Genomic DNA, 22,193 nt, shown 5'->3' with positions numbered 1-22,193 from the left:
GCCTGTGCTGCTCCTTAACTTGAACCCCTCTTTCTTTTTTTCTTTTTGGCTTTTTGGGTCCCACCCGGCGATGCTCAGGGCTGACTCCTGGCTCTGCACTCAGGAATTACTCCTGGCGGTGCTCGGGGGACCCTATGGGATGCTGGGAATCGAACCCGGGTCGGCCGCGTGCAAGGCAAACGCCCTCCCCACTGTGCTATTGCTCCAGCCCCACAAACCCCTCTTTCAAGGTGGGTAGTCAAGCCTCTGACACCCCCCTGAGTCAGGGAGACTCTCCCCCATCTCCCCCTGCACCTGAGGGCCTGCCTGGGACACCCCCTCCCCTCCTCCCTCCCAGGTAACTGCCACAAAGCCTGTCCCCCCCCTCCCAGCTGTGTCTCTGCTCCGACGTGGCACTGTCCCTATAGTAGGGCGCGCGGTGACGCAGAGGGGAAGAAAGATCAGTTGGCTCCTGTGAAACCAGCCGGTGCGGGAAGCCGTTTCTTCCTGCGACCTAATAGGATTTACCGGAAGGATAAAGACCGATGATCAGAGACAGAACTCCGATCTTCTCTCCATGTCTTGTTTTGCAGCACCTCGAAGTTCAAGGAGGCTAATATCCCCACTGTCTAGAAAGTTCCATCTTATGGGATGCTGGGGATCTAAGCCAGGCTCCCTGTGTGCAAGGCAAGCGGCTTCCCTGCTATCCTATGTATGACCTTACCTCCTCCTTTGTATGATTCTGTCTGAGGCCCAGAAACAGACCGTCTTGCCAGAGGAGGAGAAAAGAGGTTTCTGGGGGCTGGAGCGATAGCACAGCAGGGAGGGCGTTTGCCTTGCATGTGGCCGACCCGGGTTCGATTCCCAGCATCCCATAGGGTCCCCTTAGCACCTCCAGGAGTAATTCCTGGGTGCAGAGCCAGGAGTAACCCCTGTGCATCGCCGGGTGTGACCCAAAAAGAAAAAAAAAAGAGGCTTCTGGAATCAGGCAGCTGTTTGTTCCGTGTCCAAATCTGCTGTGAACTCATGGATACACGTGTGCAAATTGGTGATATTTGTGTCTGGTGGGTAGAGGGGGGTGGGGAGACGGAGAGGAATGAACTGTTATGGGAGAAAGACCTAGAATGTTGGTTACCATGGTGGGATGTTTCCCAGCCTGGGCTGGGAGCTGCCGTTCAAAACAAAACAAAAAAAAGTTTCCAGGTTTCATTGGAAGATCCTCTGAACGGTCCCCCAGCCCCAATTCGACATGATCCAGTCTGGGAACAAAGCATGTCCTGGCGGTCAGGACAACAGGCAAACGCCCTACCCGCTGTGCTATTGCTCCGGCCCCTCTCTGGAACTTTCTGGATGATCTAAGAAGACAGTGTAGTCTAAGGTTGAAAACGTCGGAGGTATTCTACTCTTGGGGTTGAGTGTTAATAGAGCCAGTTGCTCGAATGAATTCGAATTTGTTGGGAACCGTCACTGTCACTGTCACTGTCATCCCGTTGCTCATCGATTTGCTCGAGCGGGTGCCAGTAACGTCTCCACTGTGAGACTTGTTACTGTTTTTTGACAACTAAACAGATTTTTTTTTCCTATTGAAGGGAAAAGGGGGGGACTGTAAAATAAGAGAGGAACAATGATGTGGAGAATCCAGGAGCTAGGGAGAGAAATAAGAAGGAAGTAAGGGGGCTGGAGTGATAGCACAGCGGGTAGGGCATTTGCCTTGCAGGCAGCCAACCCGGGTTCGAATCCCAGCATCCCATAGGGTCCCCCGAGCACCACCAGGAGTGATTCCTGAGTGCATGAGCCAGGAGTGACCCCTGTGCATCGCCGGGTGTGACCCAAAAAAAGCAAAAAAAAAAAAAAAAAGAGTGGTACCCTTGCCCCTGAACATTGCTTGGGTAGCCCCCAAAATAATAAAATAATAGATTTTCACAACTAATTTAATAAAAAAATGTAGGGAGCCATTTTACCTTACTGATCTTATCCTGTCACTATTTGTTTAATCACTAGCTAACCCCATGCCACACCTAGCAAAGGTTGCCACTCCTAATCTTACTGATCTTATCCTATCAGCATTTGTTTATTACTAGCTAAATCCCGTGCCACACCCTGCATTTCTGTTGGGGGTCCTGGAACCACCTCCTCCCAACAGGGAGGTATAAAATACTGTAACTGCCATAGAATAAATGCCTTTTCTCTCTCCTCCGGGCTCTGCGTCTGTTCTTTCGGCTGCGCCCTACGAAGGGTTCGCCCTGCTGAACAGAACGAGACCTCCACATCGACTTCCACAAAAAAAAAAAAAAGAAGGAAGTAAGAAACTTGCCCTGTGGGCAAAACCATTCCCAAGTGTTTTTTTGTTTGTTTTTCTTTTGTTTTTATTTTATTGAATCACCGTGAGATTATAAATCACCGTGTGAGTTATAAGCTTTCATGTTTGAGTTACAATCATACAACGTCCAAACACCTATCCCGCCACGGGCTCTGTCTTCCTTGCTCTACCCTCTCCTAAGAAGAAGGTTCTAGAATGTCCTTGCTATTTTGTTCCTCCGGAAAGGGGTCTTCATCTTTCCAGGCGAGGGGTACTTTTTCTCCTTTGGAATGAAGTGTGAAAATGTGCAAAAACTGAGCGGGGTGTGTGTGGCGCATGTCTGTGGGACAGCTCGCAGCTCCCGAGTCTCTCCCCACCCCTGTCTCATCATTTTATTATCAATTATCAAGGCCACTCCCAAGGGCCTGGTGTCGCCGAGCCTGACCTTTGAACTCATTCACACACTCAGCACGTGTGGGGCAGGAATCACCCCCGGGTCAGGCCCACGCTCCCACGCGCGCTAACCATTGCACCGCCCGGCCCTGCTGTTTGCAGCTTTAAAGTCTTTACCGGCTCCGGCTGTCTCTGGAAACAAACCCAAGGAAATGCCGGTGATGAGGAGGGGGTTCCAGGGGGAGCAGCCACGCGGGGAAGCGGGAGGCGGCTTTTTTTTTTTTTTTGCATGGCTGGAGTTTTGTTATCCTGAGTATGAGTCACTTTCTAATCTTGATGCTCAAATGGAATAATCGCATCCAGCGACCTTTGTCCTTCCTGGCCTGTGGATTTTCACCTGCCATCTATCAATCCGCAGCAGCCTTTCAAAGGCTTCAGGGGAAAGATGTAGATCATGCGTGGTGTGGCTGAGAGAACATGCCTCTGAGATAAAAGATTGCTGCCACGGGAAGGCTGACTGGGGGGTGTTTTTTCAGCCAGGAATGGGGTGGCATGGAGTGAGAGAAAGAACCATCTCCCCGTGGGTGCTCTTTTCTCTGTTCCTCAACAGTTTAAAAGCTAGGCTCTGGGGCTGGAGCGATAGCACAGCGGGTAGGGCGTTTGCCTTGCACGCGGCCGACCCGGGTTCGAATCCCAGCATCCCATATGGTCCCCTGAGCACGGCCAGGGGTGATTCCTGAGTGCAGAGCCAGGAGTAACCCCTGTGCATCGCCAGGTGTGACCCAAAAAGCCAAAAAAACAAAAAACAAAAAACAAAATAAAAAATAAAAGCTAGGCTCTTCTGGGAGAGGAGCTGGATCTCTCTGGAACTTTCTGGAACTTTCTGGATCTCTCTGGCTCCCAACTCCCATTCTTCCCCCCCTTCCTCTTGTCTCTCACAGCAGCCTTTGTGCCAGTGCGAAAAGGTGGCTCTTTAGTTCTCAGGTTTCACACACGCCACTTCTGCTCATCAGAAAGTGACGGTTGACTTTGTACACCAGGAAATCCAGAGACATGACACGGGAACTTGGCCAGTGTGTGTGTGTGTGTGTGTGTGTGTGTGTGTGTCCTTCATTCCTCTGTGCCGAGGGCACTCCCCTCCATCAGCGGGAGGAGCTAGGAGGTCTGCAGCTCTGCTGGGTCCCTGCCTGACGTTTGCCGTTGGTTCTGCTCTTTCTTACTGAAGATGTCAAACTGGCCGGTCAGCTGGATGTTCCTGGACTCACTGAGGAAGAGTCAGCATTGGCACCAGGACACTGGCAGGGCGGCCCTTAGGAGGATGAGGAGGAGGAGGAAGAGGATGAGGATGAAGAGGAGGAGGAGGATGATGGGGAGGAGGATGAGGAGGATGAGGAGGATGAGGAGGAGAAGGAGGAGGAGGAGGAGGAGGAAGAGGAGGAGGAGGAAGAGGAGGAGGAGGAGGAGGAGGAGGAGGAGGATGAGGAGGAAGATAAGGAGGAGGAGGAGGACGAGGAGGAGGAGGAGGAGGAGGAGGGGAGGACGAGGAGGAGGAGGAGGAGGAGGAAGAGGAGGAGAAGGATGATGATGATGATGAGGAGGAGGAGGAGGAGGAGGAGGAGGAGGAAGGCTTTCTGGCCGGCCTCACACAGCCCACCTGGTGGAAACAGAGGGTCTCTGGGCAGGCACCAGAAACCGTTCCAATGCCTGTTGCCTCTGCATCTTCTCTCCCCTCCGAGCGTGAACCGCCAGCCGTGCCTCTGGGTTTCTATGGTTATCACAGCCCAGAGACGGTCCCTTAGCGATGCGCTGACTCACAGTTTCCTAGTGATTCTAGAAGCGTCGGCTCTGGCTCTGACTAGGGAACACGTTTGCAGCCGCGCTCTGGGGAAGGGCATCTGGCCCGCTGCCCACCCAGTGTCTGGGGGCAAAACGCTGCCCACCGTCTTCTTCCCTGTCCTAAAGGTGGGGTGGGGGCCCCTAGGCCAGCAGGGCACAGGCCGCGGCTCCCCGTTCCTGAGGCGGCGTTGGTCATCCCCGTTCGTGAGGCGTGTGTTGGGCATCCCCGATCCTGAGGCGTGTGTTGGGCATCCCTGGCCATTCCCGTTCCTGATGTGGGCATTGGCCATCCCCCTCACTGAAGCATGCGTTGGTCATCCCTGTTCCTGAGGCACGCGTTGGGCATTCCCGTTCCTGAGGCGCGCGTTGGCCATCCCGTTCCTGAGGTGCGCATTATGCGTCCGTCCCCGTTCCTGAGGCGCACGTTGGCCGTTCCCGTTCATGAGGCTCGCATTGGCCATCCAGTTCCTGAGGCACGCGTTGGCCGTCCCCATTACTGAGGCATGTATTGGCCATCCCATTCCTGAGGCGTGCGTTGGTCTCCATTCCTGAGACGCATGTTGGCCATCCCCGTTCCTGAGGCGCGCGCTGTCATCCCCGTTCCTGAGGTGCGCTTTGGCGGATTACCCCCGTTCCTGAAGTGTGCGTTGGTCCCCGTTCCTGAGGCGCGCGTCGGCCATCCCCCTTCCTGAGGTGTGTCATCCCCGTTCCTGAGGCATGCGTTGTTATCCCGGATCCTGAGGCGCGCGTTGGCCGTCCCCGTTCCTGAGCTGCTCGTTGGCCGTCCCCCTTCCTGAGGCGCGCGTTGGCCATCCCCCTTCCTGAGGTGCGCGTTGGCCATCCCCCTTCCTGAGGCGCACGTTGACCATCCCCCTTCCTGAGGCACACGTTGACCATCCCCCTTCCTGAGGCGCGCGTTGGCTATCCTCGCTCTGGGTCAGCCGCTGTCCAGCTCGCGACGAAACCGCTCTGGTGCGCGAGGGCTGACGCTTCGGGGGTTCCGCTAAAGAGACTCCGGGGCGCGGGGGTGCCACAGGCCCGGGGTCTCCCTGTGTGCCCGCAAACGCCCTCGGAGCAGCGCCAGGGCCGTGGGGGGCACGGAGGGGGCCTGAGACGGGCGCAGCGGGAGGGCGGGGAGATGATGAGTGCCCTCAAACGCCCCTGACTCAGGAGCACTGAGACACTTGGACCGGACCTTCTCTACTCTGGTTTGGTTTCGGGCCAGCCACACCCGGCGGGGCTCAGGGCTGACTCGGGGCGGGCTCAGGGGGCCCCGGGGGTCTGGGATGAGCTCGGGTCTAGTGCTTTAACGCCTACGCTTTTCTTTTTTTTTTTTAAATTTATTTGTTGTTTTTGGGCCACACCGAGCGATGCTCAGGGGTTACTCCTGGCTCTGTGCTCAGGAATCTCTCCTGGAGGTGCTGTGGGGGCCCTATGGGATGCCAGGAATCGAACCCGGGTCTTTTTATTTATTTATTTATTTTTTCTTTTTGGGTCCCACCCGGTGATGCTCAGGGGTTCTTCCTGGCTCTGCACTCAGGAATCACTCCTGGCGGTGCTCAGGGGACCCTATGGGATGCCAGGGATCAAACCTGGGTCGGCCGCATGCAAGGCAAACGCCCTCCCAGCTGTGCTATCGCTCCAGCCCCATCTCTGTGTTTCCTTCCTTACCTCTAGGTCCCCTTTGTCATTCCATTCTGGACAAAATCTCCAATCAACAGGGTGAAGAGGGGCTGGAGCCATAGCCTGGCAGGGAGGGCGTCGGCCTTGCACGCGGCCGACCCGGGTTCGATTCCCAGCATCCCATAGGGTCCCCTGAGCACCGCCAGGAGTAATTCCTGAGTGCAGAGAAGGAGGAACCCCTGTGCATCGCCAGGTGGGACCCAAAAGGCAAAAAAAAAAAAGGAGGTGAAGAGAGAGGGGTTCCGGAAGTGCTCAGTAGACCTGCCCCCCCCCGCCCCCCCATGGGATTCCCGGCCCACTTCAAGCCTGGACCCTACGATGCTCGGGGGACCATCAGGAGGTCCTCAAGGGATGGAGCCCTGGCCAGGTGCATGCTGGGCTGGTGCCCTCAGCCCTGTCCTGTCTCCCTCAAAGGTCAGAGCGACAAACCTCTCCCGGCTGGGCCACCGGCCAGAGGCGAGGGCCAGGCCCGAGGGTTGGTGGCGGAGTTCCGAGCCCATGGCCAGCGGCCTCTTCTGCAGGGGCCGGTATTTATAGCCTGGGTTTCTGGAGCCCGAGTGAGCGAGTCAGCTCCGAGGAACCGACCCGGGGGGCCGGCGTTCCCTTGAGTGCAGCGTCACAGTGAAATCGAAGCTTGAAGCGGGCGGGTCCTGGGTCGCGTCCTGCTCTGGGCAGTGCCAGCGCCTGCAAGGGACGGAGAAGGCCTCCTCCAGGGAGCTGTGGGTCTTGCACGCACACACACACACACACACACACACACACACACACACGCACGCACGCTGCCTGTCTGCAGAGAACCGCCGACTTCTCGAGAAACGGATTCCAACGGCAACCCCCTCCCACTGCATAGACAGGGAAAGGGAAAGAATGGGCATGTACGAGCTGTCTTGGGGGGCCCGGGAGGGGGGCCTGGGCAGCAATAAAGGGGATGGATGCAGTGTCCTTCTGTCACCAGCCCCTCCGCCTGGCCTTCCCTACCCCTGTATCCACGTAATAACCTCACCATGGGGCTGGAGCAATAGCACAGCAGGTAGGGCGTTTGCCTTGCACGCGACCGACCTGGGTTCGAATCCCAGCATCCCATAGGGTCCCCTGAGCACCGCCAGGAGTGATTCCTGAGTGCAGAGCCAGGAGGAATCCCTGTGCATCGCCGGGTGTGACCCAAAAAGCAAAAAAAAAAAAAAAAAAACCTCACCATGGTTTCTTTCGTTTGTTCGTTTGTTTGGGCCATACCCGGTGATGCTCAGATGCTCAAGAGGCTTTTACCTCTGCGCTCCGGAATTACTCCTGACAGTGCTCGGGGAACCCTATGGGATGCCAGGGGTTGAACCGGGTCGGCCACATGCAGGGCATGCACCCTGGCCATAACTGTTGCTCTGCCCGGAGACTGGGATGTTTTCCGAGTGGTCAGCCTCTGCCTCTCTGTGTTTTTTTTTTGTTTTCTTTTTTTTTTTTTTTTTTTGCTTTTTGGGTCCCACCCGGTGATGCTCAGGGGTTACTCCTGGCTCTGCACTCAGGAATTACTCCTGGCGGTGCTCAGGGGACCCTATGGGATGCTGGGAATCGAACCCGGGTTGGCCGCGTGCAAGGCCAAAGCCCTCCCCGCTGTGCTATCTCTCCAGCCCCTCTGCTTCTCTGTTTTTGCTGAAGGCCTGGGGTGCTTGTCGCCCCATCGGGAGGCTGAGGGGGTGAGTCCCAGGCCACCTCACCACGCCCCTGGCTTTGCGTCTCTTCCCGGCACAACTGAACTCTTGCCCTTGGAGCTTCTGCTCGATCATTGCTTATCTGTTCCTTTTTGTTTTGCTTGTTTTTTGGGGGGTCACACCCAGCGATGTTCGGGGCTGACTCCCGGCTCTGCACTCAGGGATCACTCCTGGCGGTGCTCGGGGGACCCCATGGGATGCCGGGGGTTGAGCACGGGTCAGCCGCGTGCGAGGCCAACGCCTTCCCCTCTCAGTGCTATCACTCCGGCCCCATCAGTGGTTCATTTCTTCATCGCGCCTTCTGGCACAGTTCTATCGCGATGGCTGGCTGAATTGCAGTGCCTCCGACGTCGGGGAAAGCTGTGTTTACATTTCAGTAAACCCAAGCCCACACCAGACAGTCCAGGGTGTGTGTGTGTGTGGGGGGGGGGTGTTTCCCTAACCACACCCTCCCAGAGGGCCCACCCAGGGTGGTGCAGGGAACTGGGAAGTTTGGGCGAGAATTGACAGTTGCTCCCTGGGACGGGCTCAGGGGTCCGGACACTTGAATTCAGAGCATCGTCACAGCTGGGCTTACCTCGGTGAGTTTGGGGTGCCACAGTCTCAGGGCATCACATAGTTCCGGGGCTTGAACCCGTGTTGGCAAGGGTTCAACCTCTGCCCTGCTGAATATCTCTGTGCCCCCCCCCCCCCAGATGGTGTTTTTTCTTGCTGGCTTCATGATGGGGACAGACAAGTGCATGAAGGAGTGAACTGGGCTTGTATTTCTTTATTTTTTTTTGTATTGATAAAATTTTTCTTTTTTTTTATTTAATCACCATGAGATAGTTACTCTTTTTTTTTTTCTTTTTGTGTCACAACCGGCGATGCACAGGGATCACTCCTGGCTCATGCACTCAGGAATTACTCCTGGCAGTGCTCAGGGGACCCTATGGGATGCCGGGAATCGAACCTGGGTCAGCTGCGTGCAAGGGAAATGCCCTCCCCCCTATGCTCTCGCTCCAGCCCCACTGTGAGATAGTTGCAAGCTTTCATGTTTGAGTTTCAATCATACAATGATCAAACACCCATCCCTCCACCAGGGCACATTCCCCACCACCGATGTCCCCAGTATCCCCCCATCCTAACCCTCCCCCTGCCTCCATGGCAGACAATCTCCCCCATACTCTCTCTCTACTTTGGGGCATCATGGTTTGTAATACAGACACTGAGAGGCCGTCACCTTGGGTCCTTTGTCTACTCTCAGCACACATCTCCCATCCCGAGCATCCCTCCAACCATCACTGACTCAGTGACCCCTTCTCCATCCCAGCTGCCTTCTTCCCCCAGCTCATGAGGCAGGCTGCCAACCGTGGAGCAATCCTCCTGGCCCTTGTGTCTACTTGCATATTTCTTTTTTTTTTTAATTTTTTTTTAAATTTTTGGGTCACACCCGGCGATGCACAGGGGTCACTCCTGGCTCATATACTCAAGAATTATGCCTGGCGGTGCTCAGGGGACCCTTTGGGATGCCGGGGATCAAACCCGGGTCATTCATGTGCAAGGCAAACGCCCTCCCTCCTGTGCTATTGATTCGCCTCTGTTATTAGCACTGTCACACTGTCGTCCCGTTGCTCATCGATTTGCTCGATCGGGCACCAGTCCCGTCTCCAGGGTGAGACTTGTTGTGACTGTGTTTGGCATCTCGAATACGCCACGGGGAGCTTGCCAGGCTCTGCCGTGCGGGCGGGATACTCTCGGTAGCTTGCCGGGCTCTCCAAGAGGGGCGGAGAAACTGAACCCAGGTTGGCTGCGTGCAAGGCAAATGCCCTCCCCGCTGTGCTATTGCTCCAGCCCGTTCTTCTTTTTTTTTTTTTTTCTTTTTGGGTCACACCCGGCAATGCACAGGGGTTACTCCTGGCTCTGCACTCAGGAATCACTCCTGGTGGTGCTCAGGGGACCCTATGGGATGCTGGGGATTGAACCCGGGTCGGCCGCGTGCAAGGCCAATGACCTCCCCGCTGTGCTATGGCTCCAGCCCCCCATGTTACTATTCTTAAAAATGACCTAAGTGGTCTCCGCCTGTGGACCCGCATTGTGAAGGCGTTTCAGGCAGGTTCAGACCTTTGTGGGTCACGGAATCCCGGCTTCATGCTGGTTGATTGGCTCCCACACCCCCTGCAAACGGGACGCGGGAAGGGCCAGCCTGCTGCAGTTACCCACACGTGCATGAGCGTCTGTCACACCTGTTTGCTTGTTCCTTAGGAGCGGGGGGGAGGGGGGCACAGCTGGCGTTGTTGGGTACAACAGCTCCCATCCCCTTGGCCCCCGCCCGGGACCCCCCACAGAACTGCCACCCCTTTTCCTGCATTGTTCTCCACAGTGGGTTTGGGGGTGTCCGCAGGAGTGTCCGGGGGTGTCTCTCCACGTAGTCGCCGTTACGGCCTCGCGAGTGGGCTCCATTGCCCTTCCCTCCCGGGGCTGCCCACCTGGGCGCCCCCTCTACGCCCCCCACCCCCCCACCTCCCACGATCCCGCCCCAACCCGACCCCCGGAATGGCTGGAAAGAGAAGCTCAGGGCCAGTACGACATTTATTCCGCGTATACAGAGGAGAGGAGGGAGGGGTGACAGGGGCAGGGAGAGACGCCTCCTCTGTCGGGACACCCCCTGACAGCACGCAGGGGACGCAGGAGCACAGCAGGGTGGGCACGTGCCCCCCCATGCCCCTCACCTGCCGTTCCCAGCCGAGACATCGCGACGTCTGCTCCCCGAGGCCTGCGGTCACCCCTGCTTTCTGGAAGCTTCTGCTTCTGGTCCGGGACATTCTTCTTCCCGCCTACCCTGCCAGCTCCCCTCTTCTCGGGGTGCAGAGCCTTAAATCGTAGGGGTGGGGCTCAGGGAGGGGCGGGGGGGAGGGGACAGGGACTGTGTACAGGGCTCCGTGCAGGGCTGGCCCCGAGGGGGTGAGGAGGAGGAGCTGGTGCCTGCTGGGGAAGTCCCGGGGGCCACCCTGGAGGCGGCGTGGCGGTGTTACACGTTTTCAAATTCACAGTCGTAGCTGGTCATGCGGCACATGATGAACTTCCACTGGCGATCTCTGTGGGGACAGGGACCCGGTCAGCGGGCAGGGCCCCGGTCAGCGGGCAGGGCCCCGGTCAGCGGGCAGGGCCCCGCCGGGCTCCCAGGGGGCCCTGGGGACCAATGCTGTCAGCTGACACGTCCAGGAAGGCCCCAGAGACCCGACAGGAGACGACCCATGAGGTCCCGATACCCCAGAGTGGCAGAGGGTGGGGGGACCCAAGGGCCCTTGGCCAAGCTGTGCCTGGGACTAGAATGTTCCTTGACACCCCCACCCCCCCTCTCCGACACTGCCTCTGCACCCTGTCCCCCACTTGAGAACTCGGACCCAGCCCTGGAAGCTTCCGGTGTCCATCTCGGCATCTCCCGCCCCTCCCCCACCTGCCCGAGAGGGGCTGTGCAGACCCCGACAGAAAGTGGGGGTCCGGGTCCCCTCGCTCACCTCCTCCCACCACCCCCCTGCTCTTACACGTGGCATCGCCAGCACCCTCTCCCCTGGCTGACTCTCGGCTGACTCCCGGCTCTGTGCTCAGTGCTCAGGACTGACTCCCCAACCCCCCCACCCTGTGCTGCCACCTTGGGGCCAGCAGCGGGGGCAGGGAGAGGAGCCGGGACGGTGGGCAGGACCCCCATCACTCTGTCTGTCCCCCTGAGCAGGCCCCTCCCGACCCTCCTCTTGGGGGGCCCCCCCGGGAGTCCTGGAGCCCCTCCCCCGCCCCAGCCCCCCAGCCCCGGGACCCACCGTTCCACCGCCGAGAAGGTGGTGGTGGCACCGCGGATGTAGTAGTCGTAGCTGTAGGAGACCATGTCCATGTCCTCGCCGTAGTGCTCCGGGTGCTCGGTGGTCAGCCTGTGGGGACGGGGCGGGCGCGGGTGTCCCTCGGGGCCCCCTGACCCCTCGTAGTCTTTTATTTTGCTTTTTGGGTCCCACCCGATGATGCTCAGGGCTGACTCCCGGCTCTGCACTCAGGAATCACTCCTGGCGGTGCTCGGGGGACCCTAGGGGATGCTGGGAATCGAACCCGGGTCGGCCGCGTGCAAGGCCAGTGCCCTACCCACTGTGCTATCCTTCCCCCCTTCATATTCTTTTATGTTTGAATTTAGGGCCACAACCGGGGGTGCCCAGGGCTGACTCCTGACTCTGTGCTCAGGGCTCACTCCCAGCTCTGTGCTCAGGACTGACTCCCGGCTCTGTGCTCAGGGCTGACTCCTGGCGGCTCCTGGCGGGCTTGGTGGGCCCTGCCCTGCTCCCCCCCCTCCCGTCACTCCGGGGCCCCCTGCTCTGTTCTTGCTGCTGGGCCCGGCTTCAGGAAGCCGCTCACTGGCAGCTTCGCCTTCGCGCGGGGCTGCGAGCCCAGATGCTCCCGCTGCAAGGGGAGGGGAAGCGGGCTGGAGGGGTGGAGGGGTGGGGGGCCGTTTCGTGGCTGGGTGCGGGCCCTGCAGGGCTGGGAACCTCCTCTCGTCATTGTTCCTTTCTGCCATGGGGGCCCCGGGAAGGGGGGCGGCTCTCCCCATCTCTGCCTCCAGCCCCCACCCAGCGCCCGCTTCCCAGCAGACACCTGGGGAGGGACGCCTCACCCCGGTGGGGGCATCGGGGCACTCGGCATTAATACTTTAGCATTAATACTCTGGAGCATCAAAAAACACTCGAGTGTTTAAATACTCGGGAGCATTAAGACACTTGAGTGTTTCTGTGTGTGCTCGAGTATTAATGCTCTCCGGCCCCCTTCGCTCATCCATCCACTCTTGAGTGTTTTTAAATACCCTGGAGCACTAAAACGCTCGGGCGTTTCAATACTTGAGTATTAATACTCCCGCGACGCCCAAGCATTAATGCCCCTCATAACGCTCAAGTATTAATGCCCTCACAATGCTCGAGCATTAATACCCTCACAATACTCAACTATTAATGCCCTCATAATGCTCAAGTGTTGATGCCCTTGTAATGCTCGAGTATTAATACCCTCACAATGCTCAAATATCAATACCCTCACAATGCTCAAGTGTTGACGCCCTCGTAATACTCGAGCATTAATGCCCTCATGATGCTCAAGTATCAACACCCTCACAATGCTTGAGTATTAATGCCCTTGGAATGCTCTTATATTAATGCCCTCATGATGCTCAAGTATCAATACCCTCATAATGCTCGAGTATTAATGCCCTTGGAACGCTCTTATATTAATGCCCTCGTGATGCTCAAGTACCAATACCCTCATAATACTCGAGTATTAATGCCCTCGTAATACTCGAGTATTAATGCTCTCCTGGCCGCTTCCCTCGTCCACTCACCCATCCACCCGCTCGCTCCCTGGCCCATGCCTGCATGCTCACCAGCAGGAGTAGGGGCAGCGCTTGCTGTAGCGGCAGCAGTAGAACTGCCATTCCCGGTCCAGCACTGACTCAAAGTAGCGACTCTGGAACCCGGCCACCAGGCCGTTGCTGGAGCAGGTCTGGTACCTGGAGGGCGGGGGGGGGGGGACCCCGTGAGACCAACCCCCCCCCAGCCTGCAGCGGGGGTGTCTCCCCCTCCACAGACCCGCAGCCAAAACGCCCGCAGTTTGGCGCAAGGCAGACCAGCCCTTGGTCCATCTGCAGAATTGAGGCCCCTCCCGGGATTCCTCGAGCCGGCGCCAGGAAATCTGGGACCAATGTTCTCCGAGGGTCCAAAAGCATCCTCGTGGGGGGTGGGGAGCGGACTCGGGGCCCGGCTCTCAGCGGGGAGCCCCACATAAAGCCCCAATCGGGGGAGGTCGGGGGTGGGGGGCAGCCTCTGCCCTGTGTCTGCCCCACGCTGCCTCTCACCCTCCTGGCTCTTCTCTGGTCCCCGGGAAAACGCGCCATGACCGAGACCTCGCGTGGCTGTCGGTCGGGCCTGGCGCTGCCTCCCCACGCCGCCGTGCCCAGCCGCGGGCAGCGGGTCCGAGCAGGGCGAGGGTGTCCGGCCCCTTCTTACCACTCCATGCCCGCCCGGTTGATCTCCTCCCACCAGCACTCGCTGGGCTCGCCGAGGCTCTGCGGGGTGGGCGCGCACTCGTAGCTCCACTGGCGGTCGGAGCCCTCCTTCTTGCTGAAGATGCTCCGGATGGCCACCACCACCTGCCCGTGGGGGCACTGGAAACTGAAGCCCTGGCGGTTCAGGTTGGCCCAGCCCTCGTCGTAGTCCTGGTACTGCAGCTCGTAGCGGCTGTACTGGGCCCGGGCGGCGCCGGCCAGCGCCAGGAGCACCCCCAGGACTCGGAGGTCCATGCTGCCCGGCTGCTGGCGAGCGCTGACCCCCACCCGGGGCCGCGGGGCGCGGGGCTTTTATGCAGCCGCCTCCTCGGACATGTGGCCTCCAGATGTGGGGGAGTCGGTTCCAAGCGCGGTGTCATGTCTGCAGAGCGTCCTGGCGCGCGGCTGCTGGCCAGAGCCCTCGGGCTCGTCTTATGGTGGAATTCGGGGGAGGAGGGCGGGAAGAGGCAGCGCTCGGCTAAGCTTCCGACGACCCCCGGGATCCCCCCTCTCACCTCGGCACTGGCCGCTAGCGTGACCCAAAGCTCAGGGGGCAGCTGGGAGTTCCCCGTCCCCTCTCATCTGGCCTCATCTGCCGCCAGATTTTTTGCCTTTTCCAGAAAGTTCCATCCACGTCGTCCGGCTTCTTCCCCGTTTCCTCCCATCCTGCCTCCGTGGCCCTGGGTGCGGGAGACGGTTCTGCTCCCACCCTGCCTTTGTGCCCCTGGTACCTGGTTGGTCCTGGGGCCCCGTTCAGCAGCCGTTTCGCGGCTGATCACGCACCCAAGGGCAGGAAGGCGTGAGATGCCAACCAGCCTGTTCTCGCGGGAAGAGTCTGAGTGTCTCCGTGAGCGCGTCCATGGCACGGCCGCCTTTCTCAGTGCGCACCCCGGGAATTTACTCCTTCTCCCCAACACCCCGCCTGGAGGGATGAGGGGACGGCTTCGATCTCGGGGGCTGGGGGTGCAGGTTACTCTAAGTCACCCAAACACAGTGCTCCCCAGCGTGGGTGCTGGGACGATCGGTGGCTTTGTGCCGTTGGTGGAACTTTTTGCTTGTTCACTGCCAGAGGCAGGTTTCGGGGGGTGTGGATGGGGGGTCCAGTGACCCCTGCCAGCTCAGATCGGGGAAACCAAGGCAGAGCCCCCTGACATCAGGAGAGAAAGCACCTCACCCTCGCCCTGCTGGGTCAGGGAGATCAGGAGATCAGGGCGCCTGGTGAGGGGTGGGGGGGGCTCAGGACAAGCTCTGTGTGCCTCCCCATATCTGTGCACCCACAGTTCTACAGCCCTCCCCCTGCCCCCTTCCCCCGCCCCACACACACACCCTGGGCCTCATGCCGCGGTTATTTTATTCGGAGAACTTTGCACATGGTAGGCAGTAAAGAAATATTTGTGGAATGAATGAAATTATCACCAACACCCCAGAACCAGATGATAACTCAGTTGGTGGAGGGGCGGGGGGGAGGGGGAAATCGTCCTTGTTCAAAGGCCGTCTGGAGGCCGCCCTGCTCTCACCGGGGCCAGCGGATCCCTTGTGCCCTGTCCACCCCTCTGTCCCCGCATGGCCACCCAGTCCAAGGCGCTCTGCCTTCTGTCCGCCTCCCCCTCCCTGGGCTCACATAACAGAAGCCGCGAGCTGCTGCCTGCTCGCTAAGCGGATTCGGGGCGTTTATTTGCCGGGCGGCTGAGACTAACCAGGGCATCAAGCAAAGCCCCTAATTGGCATTCGTGGATTTGTGCGTCTTACAGGCTGGGCGGTGGGGGGGGGAGTGGGGGGCACTCGGGGACTCAGGGGGGTGTGTATAGGGATGGGCAGTTGGTGCCCGGCTTCCTCGTCAGCCAGCTCTGGGCTCTGGCTGCCGCCGTGCAATTCAGAGGTGACCGTGGGAACGGCTCCGTGAGAAACAGCCTTGGCCCCGCCCCCAGCCCCGCCCCCTCGAGCCTGCGGGTACCACGGAGGGGTGATGCTCATTTCCAGACAGTTTAGCCCCTCCGGCCCCCCCCCCCACAGTCGCTGGGGTCGCTTCCTGGGAGTTTTCTTCATCCCTGGCCGTGCCCTCCCTCCCTCCTTCCCTCCCTGGCACCCTAAGCCAGCCCAGTGAAAACCAGCTCGCACCAGCTGGCAGCCCAGAACCTCGAGAGCCAGGTGCGGCCGGCGCTGGGGGACCCTGAACCGGCCGGGGCTGCCCTGGGCCGCCCTCCCGCTCCCCCCCCCCCCCCCGCCAAGGCCGCACCCCGGGAAGGAACTTGGTGCCCCTTGGCGGTGCGGCCAGGCAGGGCGAGGAGGTCAGAGCCAGAGCCAAGCATCCGAGGAGAACAAACAAAGGCAGAAGCAGAGCAAAGGGTCACAGGCTGGAGCCGCGGCACGAGCCAACCCCCGGCTCACCCAGGCACCGCCACGCGTGGCCCTGCAAGCCCCCGCATCAACCAAGTCAGCACGGTTACGGCTGCATCAGTAGTCCCCAGTATCGCCAGGGCTTCGGGGGACAGTTTCATTAATCTCCACCCCCACCCCTGCCGATGCTGGGGGATGCTTCCAGCCAAAGCTTTAGGCTTCCCCGCCTCGGATCCCTCCCCAGGCCCCCCGGCCCCGCCCCGACTCGTGTCACAGTCCCAGGGCTGCCGAGTGGGGCCCCGTCGTCCCCCCCCCCGCGGGCTCCACGTGGGCACAGAGCCAGGAGGGAACACGGTTTCCTAGCGGGTCCGGTAGACTGTGGGCGCTGGCAGCACCAGGAGGGGACCCCCGGGTGTCCTTGCAGGGACCAAGTGGCCTTGTACCGTGGGACCCCAGAAGCCAGGAGCCACCTGTGGAACCCCCCTGTGGGCACAGCTTGGCACTCCCCCCGCCCCAAATATATTTTTTTAAAAAGACAATTCCAGGGGCTGGAGCGATAGTACAATGGGTAGAGCATTTGCCTGGCACGCGGCCGACCCGGGTTCGATCCCCGGCATCCCATAGGGTCCCCCGAGCACTGCCAGGAGTGATTCCTGAGTGCAGAGCCAGGAGGAACCCCTGAGCATCGCCGGGTGGAACCCAAAGAGCAAAAGCAAAAAAAAAAAAGATGATTCCAAGAAATAAAAGGGTGACCTACAGAACAGGAAGCCACCCGTGTGCTGAGGGGGAGGGTTCACCCCCATCTGTGGATGTTCATTGTCTCACGGTGTCTGGGGGTGGGCTTAGGGTTGGTGCCTGTGGTTGATGGTTTATGTGTCCCCGTGGCTCATGTGTCCTGGTGGGCCACATGTCCCCGCATGGCTCACGCATCCCCATGGCATACATGTCCCGTGACTTATGTGTTCCCGTGGCTCATCTGTCTGGCTCACGTGTCCCCGTGGCTTACGTGTTTCTGTGGCTCATATGTCCTGGTGGCTCACATGTCCTGGTGGCTCATGTGTTCCTGTGGCTCATGTGTCTTGGCTCACATGTCCCCATGGCTCACATGTCCCTGTGACTCACATGTTCCTGTGGCTCACGTGTCCCTGTGGCTCATATGTCCTGGTGGTTCACATGTCCCTGTGGCTCACATGTTCCCATGGCTCACGTGTCCCAGTGGCTCACGTGTCCCTATGGCTCATGTGTCCTGATGGCTCATATGTCCCCATAGCTCACATGTCCTGTGGCTTACATGTCCCCGTGGCTCACATGTCCTGGTGGCTCACATGTCCCTGTGGCTCCTGTGTCCTGGTGGCTCACATGTCTTCACATGTCCCCATGGCTCACATGTCCCCGTGGCTCTCAAGTCCCGTGGTTCCCGTGTCCCGGTGGCCTGCAGAGAGCCCGGCGCCCGGTGGAGGAGACCCTCAGGGCTACTGGTGCCCGTGGCTGCTTGTCACAGGCCCCCGCCCTGGTGGCCTCTCAGGGACAGGCTGATGGTCCGTCACTTGACAGCCAGGCACCAGGCTACCCTCTGGGCTCCGCCGTCCTGCCAACACACTGCCCTGAAATGCCCCCTGGGACCCCCTCAGGGCCTGCCCACCTGGGGGCGTCGCTCCCTCCTGCTCCGAGTCCAGTGGGGGCGAGTCACCCCTCGCCGGCTGGAATCAGACCCCGCGGCATCACCAGGCTGCTAATGAAACCGGGTCTCGGAGCTTGTTTTGGGGTGAGGGGCCCTTCCCCCCACCGTGGGTGAGGGGGTGCCGGGGGCAAGAATCGGGCCCTATGGAGAGGGTGCACAGGCGGGAGGAAGTCAGGGTGGCCCGAGGGGGCAGTGGGGGCCACTGGCCGAGTTTCTGGGTCCTCCTTAAACTTGGGGTGTCTCAGCCCTGCTCTCACCCCTGGCGCTGCTACACTGGGCTCCGGTTCCCAGTGCTCTGGCCAGTAGCCAGCGCGGGGAGCTTGGTCGCCAGCCACCAGGGAGTCGGGGGCGGGCGGGGTTCCACTCTCTGCTCCCACACCCCATGGCGGGAACATCAGCCAGCCGTGCCCGCTGGAGGAGAAACTTCTAGAAGTTTCTGGCGTGAAGTTTCTAGAAGTTTCTGGCGTGGGGCTGAGGTTCTGCAGGATGTCGGTGCTGGGGGGCTGAAGGCGCTGGAGGGCGTCTCTTGCATCCTGTCACAGCCCCCCTGATCGGTTCCTCTGGCCCCCCGGTGGGGGTGGGGGAGGGGCGGCCACTGGCCCAGCGCCCTGGGGCTGGCTGCTGCCTGCGGGGTCCCCAGGGCTGTGGGGGTCCCTGCCCTTCCACGGGCCGTCACCCCATAGCCATCATCCTTACTCGACTTGGTTGCATCTTCACCGTGTGCGTCATACGAGATGGTGCTGGTTTTGGGGGTGCCCGTGGGGGGGCCGGGGATCCCATCCAATGCCTTGCACCCACAAGGCCAGCGTCTGACCTCTATTTTTTTTTTTTTTTGCTTTTTGGGTCACACCTGGCGATGCACAGGGGTTCCTCCTGGCTCTGCACTCAGGAATTACTCCTGGCGGTGCTTGGGGGACCTTATGGGATGCTGGGAATCGAACCCGGGTTGGGCGAGTGCAAGGCAAACGCCCTCCCCGCTGTGCTATTGCTCCAGCCCCCTGCCCCTCTTTCTCTCTTTCTCTCTCTCTCTCTTTCTCTCTCTCTTTCTTTCTCTCTCTCTTTCTTTCTCTCTTTCTTTCTTTCTCTCTCTCTTTCTCTCTCTCTTTCTTTCTCTTTCTTTCTTTCTTTCTTTCTCTCTTTCTTTCTTTCTCTCTTTCCTTCTTTCTCTCCTTCCTTCCTTCCTTCCTTCCTTCCTTCCTTCTCCTTCCTTCCTTCCTTCCTTCCTTCCTTCCTTCCTTCCTTCCTTCCTTCCTTCCTTCCTTCCTTCCTTCCTCCCTTCCTTCCTTCCTTCCTTGCTTTCTTGCTTTTTGGGTCACACCCGGCGATGCTCAGGGCTGACTCCTGGCTCTGCACTCAGGAATCACTCCTGGCGGTGCTCAGGGGACCCTATGGGATTCTGGAAATCGAACCCGGGTCAGCCGAGTGCAAGGCCAACGCCCTCCCCGCTGTGCTATCACTCCAGCCCGAGAATTGCGTTTTCTAACCCTCTGTCCCATGGCATTAAGTCACCCTGCACAGTCCTCAGGCAGCTGTGGTGCTTGTGTTGCCTTCCTCGGGCCATCCTGGTGGTTGGAGAGACAGGCTCCTGTTCCAGAACATTCTCGGCTCCCAGCCCTGGTGTAACATGTCACTGGTGAAAGCACACAGCTGACCGCGAAGGCAACAGCTGGACGCGGAGAGAACTCGCCCTGTCCATCACCTCGTGCGTCTCTGGGACACGCCTTTGGAACTGGGCACCCTGGACCTCGTGTCCAGCCAGCGCGAACTTCTGGCTGAGACAGGCTGCAAGCTTTTAGCCCCGGGGAGAGATGCTGCAACCCCGGGGTTCGAATTGTCAGGGAGATGAGTATAAACAGATGAGTCACCGTTTCCAGGGACGGCAGCTGTGGTCACCTCATTGAATGGCTATTTGGTTGATTTTTTTTTTTTTGCTTTTTGGGTCCCACCCGGCGATGCTCAGGGGTTCCTCCTGGCTCTGCACTCAGGAATTACCCCTGGCGGTGCTCAGGGGACCCTATGGGATGCTTGGACTTGAACCCAGGTTGGCCGAGTGCAAGGCAAACGCCCTCCCCGCTGTGCTATCGCTCCAGCCCCTATTCAGTTGATCTTGTGGGGTCTCGCTGCCGTCGACTCGGGTCCCCCAGCTTCCTAGCGCCCCCCCAGCCCCCCACCCCCGCCCCCGCCCGCCGCCTGCTGTTAAGTCTACCCGGATGAGAAAGATCAGCCACGTGCCATTTGGCTGATGGAGGAGGCATAAACAGGATCTTCGAGAATAAACAGATTTTCAAACTAAATGTAGAGAAAGTCGCTAAGCGTGGATGGAACTCGCCCAAGAACTTGAACGGCATTCCGCGCTCAGCTTGCTAAACCCTGGCAGTCCCCCAGAACGTGTCACTGCCAACAGCCCCCGGGGGCTCGGCTGTCCCCCTCAACCACAGGATTTGCCCTAACCGGGGGACTGAGAGCTGCCTTTGGGTCCCCCGTGAGGAACGAGACAGAATCTCCAAACCAAGGAGAAGCCAGAGCCTTTGCCAACTGGACGCATCGAGACTCTGGGAGAGAATAACCAAAGGGACGTTTTTTCCCAACGAAGCCCGTTCCCGAACCATTTGAACTGTCTTCTTCTAAAAATTAATGAAGCGGGTAGGGTGGAGGCGGCGGGGGGGGTTGTTTGCAGCACTTGGAACCGCAACTTGGAACCGCAATTACCAACGGGGAGAAAAACACATCCCTGTCCGCCTGTTCCCTCCGCAGGACCGTGATCTCAGCAGCCCGAATCACACTCTCGAGCTGTTTCCTGACAGTTGCTGGAATAGCATCTTCACAATAAACAAGCGTTTCCCTTCCTGCTGACGGGCCGTGTTCTTCCTTCCCTCCCCAGAATTAATTCCCTCCCTCCTTCACCCCTCCCCGACGTGTTCCTGTTCCTCTCTCCTCATCTGGTCCCCCAGCCGACGCCGCGAGCCCACTTCTTCCGCCTTCATTTGATTTCTATGATTATTTTGAGTTTTTTTCGTGGTCCCACCTGGCGATGCTCAGGGGTTCCTCCCGGCTCTGCACTCAGGAATCACTCTTGGCGGGGCTCGGGGGGACCCGATGGGATGCCGGGAATCGAACCCGGTCGGCCGATGCGTGCAAGGCCAACGCCCTCCTCCCGCTGTGCTCTTGCTCCAGCCTCTTTCCACCTTCATTTTTGCTTGCTGGATGCTTCCATGAATCAGGGAGCTCCCACCTACCTGGAATTGTCACCTGCGCGTAGAACCATCTAGAAGCAACACTGTGTAATAGCGGGGGCATGTGTGTGTGTGTGTGGGGGGGGGGCGGTTATACCATAGAACGTTCTAGAATGGACATCGTAATCAATGAGCAGAGTGTTTTCCGTTTGGGTCCGTTGGTGGAACCCGTCAACGTGGCCAGAGCTATGGGACGTGCTGACCAGTGGCCCTGCCATGGCCGGCGGGGGATGGGGGGTCCTGGGAGGGAAGTGACCCCCGGGAGAGGCCCGAGGGGGACACATGGGCTGGGCTGGGCTTGCAGGGGCCCCGGGGCCGGGTTGAGAAGCTTCTTCCTGATCCAGCGGGACAGGACCCTCCCCCCCATCCCCTGCCCGCGTCGTGCCGGCCCGAAAGCTGCCCCTGACCAGCCCCCAAGGCTGTCAAGGGGACGGGGGGGTGTCCTCGGAGCGGCCCGGAGGGGCCCGTGGAGGGGCCGCTGACACGCGCCCCGAGGCTTTGGCCTCATTCTTGGAGCCGCCGCGTGAAGCGGATCGAAACCGGCTCTTTGGCACCACAGAGACATGAGGTCAGGCTGAGCCGAAGCCAGCCCTGTTCTGGAATTTTCCAGCTCACAAGCCAATCTATTCGCTTTCTAAGCCAGCGCACTCTCTCTCTCTCTCTCTCTCTCTCTCTCTCTCTCTCTCTCTCTCTCTCTCTCCTCCAGCCCACTCATTCTCCCCCTCTTTCCCTCTCTCTCTCCCCCCTCTCTCTCCCCTCTCCCTCCCCCTCTCTCTCTCCCTCTCTTCCTTTCTCCCTCTCTCTCCTTCCCTCTCTTTCCCTCTCCCACTCTCTCTTCCTCCCCCTCTCTCCCTCCTTCCCTCTCTCTCCCACTCTCTCTCCTACTCTCTTCCACTCTTTCCTTCTCTCTCTCCCTTTCTCCCCCTCTCTCCCTCTCTCTCTTTCTCTTTCCTTCTCTCTCTTCCTCTTTCCCTCTCACTCCCTTTCTCCCTCCCTT

At 59.3% G+C, this 22,193-nt stretch overlaps 1 protein-coding gene across 1 annotated transcript; it reads right to left on the bottom strand.

Annotated features, from left to right (window-relative positions):
* Positions 1-10,560: 10,560 nt before the first annotated feature.
* On the bottom strand, positions 10,561-14,219 carry DPT (dermatopontin). The gene is made up of 4 exons (XM_004613842.2): positions 13,908-14,219; positions 13,286-13,411; positions 11,694-11,801; positions 10,561-10,970 (listed from the first exon to the last, which is right to left on the bottom strand). The coding sequence occupies exons 1-4, from the start codon at positions 14,198-14,200 to the stop codon at positions 10,904-10,906; spliced, it is 594 nt and encodes a 197-aa protein (XP_004613899.1). The 5' UTR covers positions 14,201-14,219; the 3' UTR covers positions 10,561-10,903.
* Positions 14,220-22,193: the final 7,974 nt, after the last annotated feature.

The sequence above is a fragment of the Sorex araneus genome, chromosome X (genome assembly GCF_027595985.1).
Source record: "Sorex araneus isolate mSorAra2 chromosome X, mSorAra2.pri, whole genome shotgun sequence".
Classification (NCBI taxonomy): Eukaryota; Metazoa; Chordata; class Mammalia; order Eulipotyphla; family Soricidae; genus Sorex; species Sorex araneus.
This window is presented reverse-complemented; position numbering and strand designations above follow the sequence as displayed.

Excerpts from the sequence above, each read along its gene's own strand:
- DPT (XM_004613842.2), bottom strand. The coding sequence starts at position 14,200 with ATGGACCTCCGAGTCCTGGGGGTGCTCCTGGCGCTGGCCGGCGCCGCC. Across the intron at positions 11,802-13,285 it reads CGCTGCCCCTACTCCTGCTG|GCTGACCACCGAGCACCCGG; the intron begins GTGAGCATGCAG and ends CCGTCCCCACAG. Across the intron at positions 10,971-11,693 it reads ACCTTCTCGGCGGTGGAACG|AGATCGCCAGTGGAAGTTCA; the intron begins GTGGGTCCCGGG and ends CTGTCCCCACAG.